This window comes from Pocillopora verrucosa, chromosome 7 (assembly GCF_036669915.1).
Source record: "Pocillopora verrucosa isolate sample1 chromosome 7, ASM3666991v2, whole genome shotgun sequence".
Lineage (NCBI taxonomy): Eukaryota > Metazoa > Cnidaria > Anthozoa > Scleractinia > Pocilloporidae > Pocillopora > Pocillopora verrucosa.
The window spans coordinates 5836203-5850943 of record NC_089318.1 but is presented as its reverse complement, the minus strand read 5'-3'; the positions used below and the strand labels follow the sequence as shown (position 1 = coordinate 5850943).

The 14741-nt window shown below is 37.9% G+C and overlaps 2 protein-coding genes across 2 annotated transcripts; both read left to right on the top strand.

Annotated features, from left to right (window-relative positions):
- The first annotated feature begins 8 nt into the window (after positions 1-8).
- On the top strand, positions 9-6910 carry LOC131794597 (probable E3 ubiquitin-protein ligase HECTD2). The gene is made up of 8 exons (XM_059112158.2): positions 9-1797; positions 2178-2407; positions 2559-2622; positions 3338-3562; positions 4681-4801; positions 5106-5392; positions 5720-5890; positions 6431-6910. Exons 1-8 carry the CDS (start codon positions 241-243, stop codon positions 6836-6838), a joined length of 3063 nt encoding a protein of 1020 aa, XP_058968141.2. The 5' UTR covers positions 9-240; the 3' UTR covers positions 6839-6910.
- A 1619-nt stretch (positions 6911-8529) lies between these two features.
- On the top strand, positions 8530-13991 carry LOC131796409 (L-2-hydroxyglutarate dehydrogenase, mitochondrial-like). The gene is made up of 11 exons (XM_059114092.2): positions 8530-8752; positions 9101-9234; positions 9626-9777; positions 10049-10180; positions 10407-10520; positions 11015-11069; positions 11161-11198; positions 11399-11563; positions 12577-12734; positions 13079-13210; positions 13470-13991. The coding sequence occupies exons 1-11, from the start codon at positions 8673-8675 to the stop codon at positions 13663-13665; spliced, it is 1356 nt and encodes a 451-aa protein (XP_058970075.2). The 5' UTR covers positions 8530-8672; the 3' UTR covers positions 13666-13991.
- The last annotated feature ends 750 nt before the right edge of the window (positions 13992-14741 follow it).

Here is a 14741-nt window from a genome sequence, read left to right as displayed (position 1 = left end):
ATATGGATACAATACTCCGAGGGAAGCCTCTGACCATTGTTATAGTGTCACGGTAACGAAAATGGCGGCGTTTTTGTTCTGGAATTATTGACAGATGAGTAACGTAAAACGTCTTAGAAAGTGGGAAAATGAACGGTTAGAAGGCTTTGTTCAAAAGGTTCCGAGCTATTTCCTGTTTTTGATTTTAGATTATTTTCCTGCGGTTTTTTCGTGGAAGAGAACAAGGTGCACAGCCTTGAAATGGACGAAGTTTTGGGCGGTCACGCCGTTGTCTCAGGTAGGCCTCCAAAAATTCCAATGGCGCATTCTAAAAGACATTCTCTACAGTCTGGAGACTCAATAACTAAGTTCAACAAGCTAAAAAAGCATGCAAGCCAACCAAAGCTTCGAAAAGATGTCCTCAGTGGATCACTGGAATGCTTAAACTTGGACAGCTCACGAAGATATTCCAGTTTAGCGCAACTCAATGTACAGTCACTGAAGGCAAGTGCAAAAACTTTGAGTGCCAGTAATCTAGCCGCTATTTCAGACTCCAATCTTTCCTTAAAGGAAGCAATGCCGCTGCGAAGCTATGATCAACCGAACTCGTCCTTTGCCGACGCTAAGAGCCATTTTGAAGAGCTAGTTAAATGTTATTTTCGACAGCTCACGAAAGGTTGTGGAGACGAGAGCTGTCAAAACAAATTTTGTGTCTCCAGCAAGGGGGGAGTCAAGCTCGCCCCAGATGTGGCTGGTATCATGAGTATTGAATTAGCCACAAGAAACAAACAATACATTTGTACTCTCAGCAATCAAAAAACAGGTCCTTTGCCGGCCAAGCTGTTTGAAGGGGAACCAAACAAACCCAGGCCTTTTCTGCACTGTTTATTTTCAACCACTCCATTCCAAACACTATTCCAACCATTTTCGCAGAGGAGACATTCAGAAAAGGGTTCGAACTTTCCGACCAATTTGATTAAATCAAAGAAAATTTATGAAAATCAAATATCAGGATCCTGGAATATAGTTGAAACTGAAGTTAAGGCTGGTGATGCGGACAAAGAAATACTTGTTGCATCTGGTGATAAATCTGTAGTTGTTGAGGAAATTGGTAAGAAAGGAACTCATTTGCAAACAGATGAAGTCAAAGAGGCTCCAAAAAGACATGTTTTTAATCTTGACACAGAATTTTCCAAAGTGAATCTGTCAGGTAACCTTATGACTGATCATGCCCTTCCTGGAATGCCGCCAGAGTTGTTCAGCTCAAATAGCTCGTTAAATGATATTGTAGACTTGGAAGAGTTTGAAAAAGAGTGTGCCCTTGAAATGTCATCTGGTCACATTCAGGAGTTCTCATTAACTCATCTAACACTACCAATGCTGGAATCTTCAGCGGAAAACTATAATCAGTGTAAAGATGCAGCTTTTCTCATTAACACCATCAGGACAGTGTTTACTTCATCTGAAGCTCTGAATGACAGTTTTAGAACAGCTAATGGGGAACATCATAATTCTCTGGATGTTCCTGCTGTAAGAGAAGCATACAAACTCCTTTTGAGTTTAGAGCCACAGAATACATTTGTTCAGCCACTTCTGAATTCCCTTGAGATTCACCTCACAACCTTGAGCTCTTTGGTTTTAAATCCAGACGGAGTGGCACAGCTGGTCATTCTGATAGAGAATCCACTTGTACAAGACTCTCAAGCCCTCTTATGGAAAATGTGCTTGGTGTTAAGTAATCTGTCAGTTGATTCAAGGAAGGCCTTGATCAAGATTTTATCCTGTTATGATGTAGATTCCTTCAAGCACCTCCTTAAGGTATGTTGAACAATGATGTTTTTGTTTTAGCTGTAGCTCTGAGAATTGCAATGATATGCATTCATGTAGGATGTACATGAGATTTTGCATGTCTTTTTTTGCTGGATTATTGATGGGGATATATATTTGTCAAACTTCTCAAATAATTTTTTATTTTGATGATCAGAAGTTCATAATCATAACTTACCAATGATGGCTGTGGCAACAGCAAGAAAGACTTGCTCAATGTATATGCCCTACTCATTTCAGCTCAGTTGTGCGGTCTTTTTTATAGTACTGAATTGGTGATTGATACTCTGAGTTTCTATAAATTATTAGCATATTCATTCCCAGGCAAGTGCAAATGCTGATTGTCTTTAATTTTTCTCCCCAATCACCAGGTTTTCCAGACATATCTGAGCAGTCTGATTTCACCAGGCCAGTGTAGCAAGCCACGTTTGCTAGAAGCATGTAAAACTTTAGCCATACTCTATGACACCTGCTATCAACTCAACAAGAAAAGAAAAGAGGAATTTGTTCCTCTTTCTGACTTTTACAATGAAGATCTCTCATTGAAAATGGATTTCAAGAAAGAATATGAGCACTGGAGAACCTTGCGGGAATCTAACAGGTACTTGTTAGTTGTGATATGATTGCTGCTTCAGCTGCAAAAAATCTCAATAATTCATACAATGTTAAAATGTTGATGTATAATAACTGAAAGACATAAATTTGATAAATAATGAAAAGGAAAATTATATGATTTTTTTTTTTTTTTCCAGATCGCAAAGTGGTCAAAAATTATCCCTTCTTGATTATCCATTTCTATTTGACCCAACTTCAAAGGTAATGTGAAATCCAATGACATGATAAATGTGAACTGCTGATAAATTAGAAGTGGCACAACACATCAGTTTATGCATATATGTTGTATGTTTTTAACCCTTTAACCCCTAAGAGTGATGAGCATCTAATTTCTCCCAATGGTATCACCCCTGAACCAAATATTAAGGTAAGGAAAGTTAAGGAAGTGATAGCAAACTCAAGAAGCTCTCGATTATAACATAAATTCTCTTTGCCAGTACCATAAGAACTGCAAGGAGCTCAGTATGGAGAAAATTAATGCTAATCTTAAAGTGCAAAGGATTCAGTGAGTTTCAAGTCAAATTAATTGTGGATATCTCTAATGTGAATAAAATGCCAAAAACCAAAACCAAACCATAAAAAAAATTCTTTTCAACCTGGAGTAATGGTGGGGGGTATTAATTTTAGAAAAAAAAAGTGGAGAATTTTTGTTGATAATTTTCAAGAGAAAAATTGAATTTGATTGGTTATAGTGAAAACTGGTTATTTTATGTATTGATCAGTTACAACAGAGATTTTGTAGTATTTCCTGGAACGTCAAATTTCCAAACTACTTTGGTACAAAAACTATTTTACCATACAGGTACAATTATATTACTATATGGTATGCAGGACTTTCCCTTCTATTTTTATTGTATGATTTTATGTGTTTCCTTGGGAACAAGCACAAATTAAGTCCTTTTTTTTCCAAATTCAGGTGAGAGTCCTTAAAATTGATGCTGTATCACAGATGAGAGTGGAATATCAAAATGCAATTGTCCATCAGGCCCGTGTGCAACAAGCACAGAGACTATGGGAAGAGGCACAGAAGAAAACCAATGAGTTGGAAGATGCTGTCAAATCTGCCATGTGTCCATTTCTTGTTCTGGAAGTTCGCCGAGATAGTTTGATTGAGGACACATTAAATCAGATCAACCTCAAGGTTATTAACTTCATTGTTTTCTTGTGGTTGTGTTTTTATGAAATGAACGGAGAAGTGGAACCAAAAAACTTGATCACCCAATTTATAAGACCACCTTGTTCTCTCTATTGTCACAGAACCCCTCTCCTTTTTAGGAGTATAAGTCAGTAATGGTTAACTGTATAGTAGTGGCATTAAATTGCTGAGTAGTGTAAGGTGGGGTATTGGGGTGCTGATGGTGTGATAGGCCACAGTGCCTGGAAAAGGGGCCTTAAAAGGAAACCTGAGAAGAAGGCAATAAGAAGTCTTCTAGGCAGTGTTAGATGACTGGAAACTAGCTTTTGTTAAAACCCATGGGGTATGCAGTTATGGACTTGCCTCCTGTCAAGAAGAAGTAGATTCTTTGTGTTAGAATTACACAAAAAGGTAGAATGCCTTACCACCAATTTTTTTAAACAAAACATCCTCTTTTAGAAAAGGAGATGCAAGTCAGTTTTTTTGGAATTCAAATAGTAAATAATTTTTGACCAACCCTGTTCTTAATAAATATACTTGAATCAAAATTAGTGATACAGTATTTAAATTGTTTTTATTAAGGTTATTAATAAAGCCATCCATCAAAACAAACCCCAGCTGAATTAAACTGACATGCAAAAATAATTCTTATAAATAGGTAAATGAATAATAAATAAATAGACATCATTTTCCTTGGAAACCGAGATTTACTCTGGTATAAATGGGCAGTAAGACTCCTAATAGGTTCTGTCTTTCTACTAGAAATATGAAAAAATATGTTAGACTTGTATGTACTGGTGTTGACATGTGATGATTTGTTTCAGATTTTGAGGGCTGGTTATTTAAACGTAGGTTAGCTGTTGTTAAACAAAACTGCATTCTAAGCCATCTTCAATTTAGCAGTTCCTTATATCTGAACATTTATCTTTATGAACAGTGTCAAGAGGGCCCAAAGCTCATAGTGAAAGACATTTATTTAATTAAATCAGTCCTCTGGTAGAGAATCCCTGAGGCTCACTGCTTGTGTGAAACCATGGTTTGGGTTAGACCTCTTGTTGATAACTGGCTCTGAAAATTTAATACAGGATTACTCAATTAATGTTTCCTTTTTTCTCCAACTACAGGAATTTGACTTGAAAAAACCACTGAAGATAAAGTACGTTGGTGGAGGAGAACAAGGGCTGGATATGGGAGGACTGCAGAAAGAATTCTTTCACATGATTGTCGAAGCTATCTTTGATCCTGGTAGATATGTTTTACAATAATTTTTTTGGATACACATGGTGGTCTGATTAGTTGTTCTCAGAGGGACTCTTCTTAACCATATGTGAAAACTCAGTTGAAAGAACACATTTGAGAATAATTCCGGGTGGTTCCAGCTGATGGACTGACTGACAGATTAACTCAATGGATCACAGATGAACTGACTGATATGCTTACTTACAGACTTAATGAGTGATACACTGACTAACTGACTGTCACAGTCTTTAACTGGGACGGTCAATGTTTCAATGATGGTTTTTTATGCTTTCTCTCTTTCTTTATTCAGGCTATGGGATGTTCACTAACATTAACGAAACACATTGTGTTTGGCTAAACAGCTCCTCTCTTGAATCAGAGAAGGAATTTGAGCTGGTTGGAATTCTTCTTGGCTTGGCAATCTACAATGGCATCATATTAGATGTGCATTTTCCTCCTGTGATTTACAAGAAGCTTCAAGGAGAGAAACTGGACTTACTTGATTTAAAGAGCATACAGCCTTCTCTCGCCAGAAGCTTAGGGGAGTTACTGCAGTTCGAGGGTGATGTGGAAGACACATTTTGCTATACTTTCCAGGTAATGCTGAAGAGAAACTTTTAAGTAATTCGTTCTAGACTACTAGCAATCCCTCTGTATCAATGGATTCCGTCGCGTGTGTTGATTGAAAAAACAGTCAAGGGGTGCCGGGTAATATTTAGCCGATGCAGAGAGCGGGGAGAACGATTGTCAACCAAGTCTGATTGGCTCAAGATTTTGCATCTTAGCTTTGATAGGTTTAGGTTGTGTATAGGATCCATTGCAAAGTGTACAAAGCAAAAAAAATTGATAATGCAAAAATGATAACGGTTACAGCCGTCAGCCGAAATTAGGACTCGCCTTTTCTGTAATTTTTTTTCTTCACAGGTTTCTTCAAGTGAGTTCGGAAATCTTCAAAGTATAGAACTTCTACCAAACGGCGAAAACATCTTTGTAACGAACAGCAACAGAGAGCAGTTTATCTCACTGTATGTCAATCACCTTCTTGTCAAATGTGTTGAGAGGCAGTTCGGGGCATTTTCACGAGGATTTCATAAGGTATGTAATTTTCTTGGAGACAAAAAAAGTTTTTTTGTGGTAAAGAAAGTAAAGCCCGCTTAGCGGTTGAGGGAGCTAGCTGAAGTCAGAAATCGTCGAAAGGAATTTCAGCCGTCGGTTTTTTCCTTAGATCTATCCCATTGAGATAAAATCTCGTCGGGGCCGTCAATTGATTAGTAGCTTTGAACGTCGTAAACAGTCAGAAAAGCCACCGGACATATTTATTATTAAAATTTTCAGTTATTTGATGCCCCTAGTAGTGCGCATTTCGACCGACCGTCGTCAAGCCAAATCCGAAGTGATCTCACAATAGCTAATGCACAGGCAGCGAATGAGAACAAGCAAGCAAACAGCCTGTTGCGCGGGAAAACGCGGGCGACCATTTTAAATTTTTAATTTGATTGGTCGAGGAAGTGGTGCGAATTTTCTGAACCAATCAAAAATCAAGTAAAGCAAAACAAAAGCAAACTCGGAATACTTTCGACGCTCAATCGGAAATTGTGATATCGATTGTTTCTTGTTTGGTTTGGTTGTTTTCAGGTATGTGGAGGCGAAGTGCTGACACTATTCCGTCCTGACGAGCTGGAACTTCTGATCTGTGGGTGCCCTGTGATTGATTTCTACGAGCTTGAAGTAGCAGCCACATACGAAGACGGTTACAACCACAGTCATCCCACAATCACAATGCTGTGGAAAGTTGTTAATGAGATGACTCTGGAACAGAAGAAAGCGTTTCTCATGTTTGTCACTGGCAGTGATAGAGTGCCTCTCAAAGGGCTGGTTAATTTTACTTTTATTGTGCAGCGCCATGGAGAGGATTCTGACAGACTTCCGACGGCTTTAACGTGTTTTAACAGGCTTCTGTTGCCTGAGTACAGCACTAGAGTGAAGCTGAAGGAGCGGTTGATTGTGGCGATTGAAAATTGCAAAGGTTTTGGACTTACTTAGATTTCATAAGGCTTGACGGACAGTTGTTAGGCGAATTGAATCATAGAGCCATTCACAAGAAAAAAAAGCACATCGAGATGAACCAATCAGAAATCGATGAAGTAGTGTGTGAGCGATGATTGGCATGGGAAAAATCGAAGACGATGTAAAGCCCGGGAATACATTTAACAGGCAGCGAGTACGAAGCGGGCTTTGTATTGACAAGCTTGAAAGTGACAATGGCGGGAAAATTTGTCGCAGGTGTGGGAAAGCGCGGAACAGATGGCAGTCACAGGAAAGTGCGGGAAAACCCGATCGAAGACGAAGATTGCCGTGGATTATACGCTGCGACGTGGTCTGATTGGTTGTAGCGGTGTTAATTTATGGTTGCCGTTTATCGAGAGTAAATATGATACAAAAAATCCCGGGAATTGAGCAATCATAATCAGAAATACAAAATGTAAAATGAACACGAGAATTTTGCTATAAGTGCGAGGAAAAGCGGATTTGTGACTGATCCTGTTTTGAAGTTTCTCTCGCGTATTGTACAGATCATTAAACGTTTGACTACGTGCAAGTTGGAGGTAACTTAAAAAAATGTTTCAAACGTGTGTTTTGAAAATAGAGAATTTGTTATTTGTACGAGGTTGTGTATTTTTTGAAATGTAATATATTGAAAGGTTTACAATGATGGTTTGTGAAAATGGAATTTATCTTCAATTTAAGGGAACAATATCTCTTTGAAAAGTTGTTATTTATTGGTCAATTAATATTTTGGGTTTTTTGTTACTTTTTCCTTTTTTTTTTCGAATCAACGGTGAGGACAGGTTGTCGAGCAGGAAGTATAATTTATATTGTAAAATATGTAAATAGTGAATTTGAAAGTTACTGCTTTTTATAACAAATTATTTCCTTAATTTTCAGAAGACAGGCGGTTTTCTTAATTGTGATTTTAAAGTGAGTACTTTTGCCTCAGGAATCCCCGAACAAACCTTTAAAATTTTTGATCGTGTTGCATTCTTTGTAAACACTATTCAGGAAATGCCTCAAACAATAAATTTGTTTCCTCCACATTTGTCAATTTCTTTGGTATTTTTATTTAATTTATTGATATTTCCGATCTCTTTAGTTGTGTGTTTCGTGGCTCTGAATAAACATACCTTAACAAAATTTTCTTTGGTTTTTGTCTTATCCTTAGTTTTTCCATAAGAAATGCTATAAGCAGTCACTTATAATGAGACGATGGATCGCTGAGAAGGGAATCTGTTCGTGGGTATTGGACAACTCTCAAGAGTTTGATACAATGAGTTATGAGGTTAACTCCCCTCACCCAGATTACTCTTAGAACACTTTACGGACACCAAGTCAGCTAGAATCTAAATAATTCGTGCACATGAGTGGTATTGGTAAAACCTGCAACCGATAAACGTGATAACCGTCACGGAATGACACCGTTACCTCGCGCTTCTGTCACGGCCAATTTACTAGTTTTCTGTTTGCGCGCAAAACTTGTTCAAATTCATTCTCGTATGAAATTCATTTTCGTTGCCTCTTTCATTCAGAATAGCTTCATCCTTTTTCGAGGGAAGTTTGGCTAAGTATTCACTTCTTTTTTTACACTATCAAAAAAAAAAAAAAAAAGCGACGAACTGTGCTGCTTATTTTGCACTCCATTTGTGCCTACATCTTTAATCTCGTACGCAGGCTGTGATGATCACGAGACGCCTGACTAAATTTGACGAAAAAGTTGACATTCTCTTGAGGTGCCGATGGATTCACAGTCTTGAATTACGATCATGTCCCCAAGATACACGTTCTAGACATGTAAATTCGCGTATCACTACCATTTGTCAAGATGCTTGGGAGAGGAAACTCTATTTTAATACAAAATCTCAGGAAAAAGACCGGTTCTGTTTTTAGACATCGACTGCAAAGGTAACTTGATAAAAATTTGCCTTCTAAAATATTTATGATAAATACAGCGAATAAGCCAAGCCTAAATGCGAAGAAAATGGAATGGTAATAATTTTTTGAAGATGATAAGTTTCAATAGATCATTTTCTTAATCATTTAAAGTACTAATCGGAAATAGTTGACGAAACGGAGACTTAAGAGGCGCATGATGGCCTAGCAGGTCAAGAGAAACCGGCGCATATCTCGGACGGCAAGGAACTGGACAAGGTTTTAAAGTGGATTACAAATTATGCTCTTGGATCAGTTGGGTCAAATTTAAGCAGATGCAAAAAAAATGTTTCATAGGTCCTCAAATTCTAATTTTCACAGATGTATGGCCACTCAGGCATCGTATGACGTGGTTGTGGTTGGAGGGGGGATTGTTGGACTGGCGACAGCCAGGGAACTGATCCACAGACATCCCACACTAAAGCTTGCTGTTGTAGAGAAAGAGAATGAACTTTGTAAGTGTATAACTCCTTTTTACAGCTGACTGGAGCTCAAGGTAGGATTCCTACAAAGCTACATGCTTCATTATACATACAGCTCTTGGATAAAGGAAACAATTGTGAAAAAAAAGATGATTGCTTTTGGGACTATGGCTTTGTTTTAAAGCAGTATGGGGTTTTATGGGGTTTTAAAGAATTCCTTCCAAGCTCCATTTCTATCCAGCTATTATTGTTTATATTATGTTATGGGTTTTTTTGTCTTTAATGAAACATGAAACTCCCTCAATGAACATGAAGTAAACAATATGGATTACCAGTCATATTTTTTTAAGTGCACCATATTGTCCATTAAATTTACACTTACATGTTAAATTTATAATTGACATGCCTTTCATTTTTTATCTAGCTGTTCATCAGTCAGGAAAAAACAGTGGAGTCATTCACTGTGGTATATACTACACACCAGGCTCCCTGAAGGCTAAGTTGTGTGTGGAAGGACTGGACCTGAGCTACAAGTATTGTAATGAAAAGAATATTCCCTATAAAAAGTGTGGAAAGGTATGCTTTTGATGTTTGAGTAGTGAAGTCCCCCATTTAGTGCTTAACTAATATAAAGCCTAAGACGAAAGAGGTACTAATTTTGTCTTTTTGTTTAACCTTTCAACACCATGACATCAGTATGCTTGATTCCCCATACTGTTTTCTATACATTTTCTCTTGTATTGACAAGGAGAATTTATTTAATAATCAAGAGCTGCTTTATTTGCTATCATTACTTGAAGTGAAAATTAAGACAAGCATTTGCCAACATTCATCTTTACTTCTCTAGATAATTGTAGCAGTGGAAAAGAAAGAGCTACCTCAACTTGAAAAGTTATATCAAAGAGGCCTAGAGAATGGGGTAAAAGATCTGAAAATATTAGACTCAAAACAAATCAAAGAAGTTGAGCCGTATTGTGAGGTGAGTATTCCCTCATCTGAGTTTTTAAAATTAAAATTTCGTAGCACCAGGGCATATTTCCTTTTAATACTAATAACATCAGAACACTTTTTAGTGTAGAAATGTTGTTTGTCTGATTATGAGTTCTTCTAGATTTTTTTCCTTATTCTCTTGTCTGTTTTTGTAATAGAATATCTGATGGTAAAAGAGAAAATTATGTGTTGTACTTTGGTGAATTTTTTTTAAGGGTGTATCTGCTATCTTATCACCAAATACTGGGATAGTTGACTGGGCAGAGGTGGCGCGAAGTTATGGAGAAGACTTCAAGAAGGCGGGTGGTGAAATATATACTGGTTATGAGGTCAGAAGATATTCTTGTCTGTATTTGTTATTTATTGCATCATGCTTTTGACCCTCATGAGTGACTTGCATCTAATTTCTCCTACAATATCACCCTTAAATCACTCATTAAGGTCATGAGAATGAAGGAAATGATCCCCAATTTTAAAGGCTCTTGATTATTAAACAAATTCTCCTTGTCAGTAGCATAGGAAATGTATAGAGAATAGTATAGAGAATATGCAGACTGATGTTGGGGTGTAAGGGGTAAAGCCTGTCTACAGTGGTGCTAATTTCAAGGTTTTCATTGTTTTTACTCCTGGATATGAGACGCATATTCTTTACATTTCCTAAGATGTTGATAAGGAGAATTTAGTCAACAATCCAGAGCTTCTTTAGTTTTGATTTTATCCTTTGCTCTTGTGACCTCAATGTTTGATTCAGGGCTGATATTGTGGGGAAAAATTGGATGCTAGACACCCTTAAGGGTTTTAAGGGTTCATTTTCTCTTTTTAGGTTACAGATTTCACATGTAGTCCTGAAAGCAGTCGTTCCCAAGAAAAAGAAGCAGGTTTGACAGAATATTTAAAATTGCTATATATCTGTACAAATTTGCCATGCTGGTGCAGTATGCTGAATTTTTGCAACTTTTTTTTTGGCAGGTCACACTCATCCTGTTACAGTATGTGGAAAGAATGTTGTAAGATATTGCCTTTTTCTTCTTCTCTTTGTCACGTGTTCACATTACAAACATTTTTATGTTCACAAAACTATTGATCTTTGCATATCGACTTTCCAGGCTTGAAACTTTCCTAACAGAGAGATGAAACCAGATATTCTTCAACTGAGTGGCATATGCTTTGTGCATACCACAAAGTAATTTCCTTTTGTCCTTTTCAGTCTCCCCTTAGTTGTCGCTATGTTGTAACATGTGGAGGCCTGTACTCAGATCGCCTGGCAGAGAAGTCTGGTTGTGAAAGTGATCCAAGAATTGTTCCATTCCGAGGTGAATACCTCAAGTTAAAAGATGAGAAGAGTCATTTGGTGAAGGGAAACATCTATCCAGTGAGTTTCTGTGGCAAAGGGCCCTAAATAAATCAAAAATAAAAAATTTTCAAGAATTTTTAATCCTTTTGTTGTATTGCTAGGAAGTAGCCCTTGCCTGACATTTTTTCCATGAATGAACTGTTCTGGCCAGTCAGTTCTGACTTATGGAAGCATTTTTTGTCCTAAAGTTTCCAATGGTTGAGAGATTGAAAGATTTGAATTAAGGGTAGTAAGGAAAAGAAGTGTTAACCCTTTAACTCCAGTGAGTGACCAAGACAGAATTTCTCCTTACTATATCTGTACAATACCATGTAGACAAGTGATGAGAATCAAGGAAAATATCAATTATGGGACTACTAATTGATCTGGTACCAAATTCTCCAAACAAACATAATGATAATTGTTTGGCAGACAGTAAGGAAAATTACTAGTGAGATCTTGGGAGTTAAAGGGTTAATCCCTTTCGTTCCAACATGAGTATCCATATTCTCTATACTCTTTTCTGTACATTTCCTTTGTCACTGACAATAAGAATTCGTGTAATAATCAAAGCTTTGTAGCTTGATGATCATTTCTTTATTCTCATGATCTTAATGAATGATTCAGCAGTATTACTGCAAGGAGAAATAAGATGCTGGTCACTCTTATTTTTAAGGGTTAAGTGTGATTTATGTGTTCTGCTTTGGTTTTAGTTAACCCTGTAAACCTTAAGAGTGTCTAGCATCTAATTTCTCTATACAATATCACTCCTGAATCACACATTAAGGTCATGAAAATAAAGGAAATGATCACTGATGAAACTTTTTGATTGGTAAACAAATTCTCCTTGTCAGCACCTTAGGAAATGTATTAAGAACATTATGGAGATTATACCTACTGATGGTTAGTATTTTCCCTCTAGTATGATGCTACAGTAGCAGATGGTTTCCCAGTAAGCAGAAACACCAGTTCTCCTCAAGGGCTAGTTTGGACCAGTTTACACCAGTCAAGAAGACCCTACTTATTCATTTGTTTACTTGATGTTTTTGTAGGTACCAGACCCCAACTTTCCTTTCCTTGGGGTCCACTTTACTCCGCGCGTTGACGGCAGCGTGTGGCTTGGGCCTAACGCAGTTTTAGCATTTGCCAGGGAAGGTTACAAACTTACAGATGTCAATGTGAAAGACTTAGTGGATGCCCTGGGCTACCGGTGTGTTTGCTTCCCTTCTTTTCCTGAAAATGTCGCGTCATTTTTTTCGGTCGACATCACGGAATACACGATCTTTACTTTTTTATAAAGGACCTTAAAACATAGTAAATTCGTTTGATGAAATTCAGTTGAAGGGTTTGTACAGCACTCGAGAAACTGATCGCTCTCCACTGGTCCTCAAGCAACTCTCACGGAAAGGGCTGCTTTGGTTGGTGATCATTTCCTTAAATGTCGGTTACATTGTATGGAGAAATTAGACGCTACTTACTCGTAGAGGTCAAACAGTTGATGCACCCTGATGAATGAACCAACTTTTAATTAACCTTTTTTTTTTTGTTTTTCAGGGGTCTAAGGAAACTTATGTTTAAATACTTTATGTTTGGTGTTGGGGAGTATTATCGCGGGATTATCATATCTGCCCAAGTTAAACAGCTCCAGCGATACGTTCCTAGTCTGAAATTGGAAGATGTAGAGAGGTGAGAGACACTGAATACAAAATAACACAAATTAAATGACACGCAATCGTTGCGTGACGTTACTTGGAAGATGTGAAATCTATATGCCACGCGAGGCTATTTCTAGCGTGTCTCTCTCGCGCGCCTCCTCCTCCGCAACTCTTCTCCCTTGCGCGTTTCTCTCACGGGTTTTCACTTTCTCACACCCGACACATCTCATGCACCCAGTGACTCAGATCAAAGCAAGCCTAAACCCATGTTTTTCCTCGACTAATCGCAGAGGACCAGCAGGAGTTCGTGCCCAGGCGATGGACCGTGAGGGAAATTTGGTAGACGATTTCGTGTTTGACGGAGGAGCAGGGGACATAGGAAGCCGTGTCCTGCATGTCAGAAATGCGCCTTCTCCTGGGGCCACGTCTTCTTTGGCTATTGCAAAAATGGTCGCCGAGAAGGTCCAAGATCGTTTCAATCTGTAGGAACCTGTTGGGATCCAAGCCAGTGAAACAATAATTATATGATTGCGTTAAATAATACAGTTTAGCTCGAAGATCCTGCAAAATATAAGGGGGGGGGTGTTTCTTATGAATATCACACAGCCAGATTGGGGGATTAGGTTAATTTTATCGTGACAAAACTAAGAACCTCCAATCCACCCACTTTCTCCCCCCCCCCCCCCCAGTTAACCCCTCAGACGATGAATAATGACCGTCACCTTAAGTAGCTACGACTGAAAAATATATACTATACGTCATTTCCGGTAAAATAAGTAGGTAGTTTTTGTAATTAAAGATTTTAAAACTTACATTTATTCCACGGTTAATATACCTTATGAATTACTGGGTTCTGCTTTACTAAAGCAGAACTAAGTAAAACTAGGAACAAAAAAAAAAGGGGTAGAACCTGTATTTTAAAGGGTGTAGTCCCGTTCATTTCCAAACATTGTCAGAAATATTGAAAATGCAACAAACAGCGTAGGAAGAGATTCAAAGCTTTTGGAGGCCAGAGAATCTGCGTCTGTTCGAGTTGATTTGTTCAGCTCTTTACTTTTAATAGAGAAATAGAAGCTTCAAAATTTGAGTAGTTGTAACGAATGTTCACAATGCGAACGTTCTTACATCTGCCGTCGAATATTCTCTCATTGATTATGTTGTCTCATTTGTCTAACCTGTTCTCGGTTTGGAAAATTAAGAATGGCTGTGATTTTTGCAACCCATTGACATTTAACCTTTCTCGCGCGAACAGATATAAATTTTTTATGAAGATGTTTTTTGCTTAATACAGAGTTCGAATCTCACGCCATAGTACACATGCACACAAGTTGAATCTATTGACAATGGTTAGGCAAGATTTAGAGTCGAAAGTAATCTAGGATAACTATGGTTTTGCTGTACTTCGCTCTGTGATTGGTCCTGAAAACTCGCGCCACTATCTCAACCAATCACGGCATGGTATTTTCCTCTATCCTGATTGGCCGTTGTAATTATTTTGGCTTTAGTCTTACGACACTCGATCCAAAAGCATTATCTTCCTGCGCAATCAGATTATGATTCAT

Excerpts from the sequence above, each read along its gene's own strand:
- LOC131794597 (XM_059112158.2), top strand. The coding sequence starts at position 241 with ATGGACGAAGTTTTGGGCGGTCACGCCGTTGTCTCAGGTAGGCCTCCA. Across the intron at positions 2,623-3,337 it reads TATTTGACCCAACTTCAAAG|GTGAGAGTCCTTAAAATTGA; the intron begins GTAATGTGAAAT and ends TTCCAAATTCAG. Across the intron at positions 4,802-5,105 it reads CGAAGCTATCTTTGATCCTG|GCTATGGGATGTTCACTAAC; the intron begins GTAGATATGTTT and ends TTCTTTATTCAG.
- LOC131796409 (XM_059114092.2), top strand. The coding sequence starts at position 8,673 with ATGCTTGGGAGAGGAAACTCTATTTTAATACAAAATCTCAGGAAAAAG. Across the intron at positions 10,521-11,014 it reads AAATATATACTGGTTATGAG|GTTACAGATTTCACATGTAG; the intron begins GTCAGAAGATAT and ends TTCTCTTTTTAG. Across the intron at positions 13,211-13,469 it reads AAATTGGAAGATGTAGAGAG|AGGACCAGCAGGAGTTCGTG; the intron begins GTGAGAGACACT and ends GACTAATCGCAG.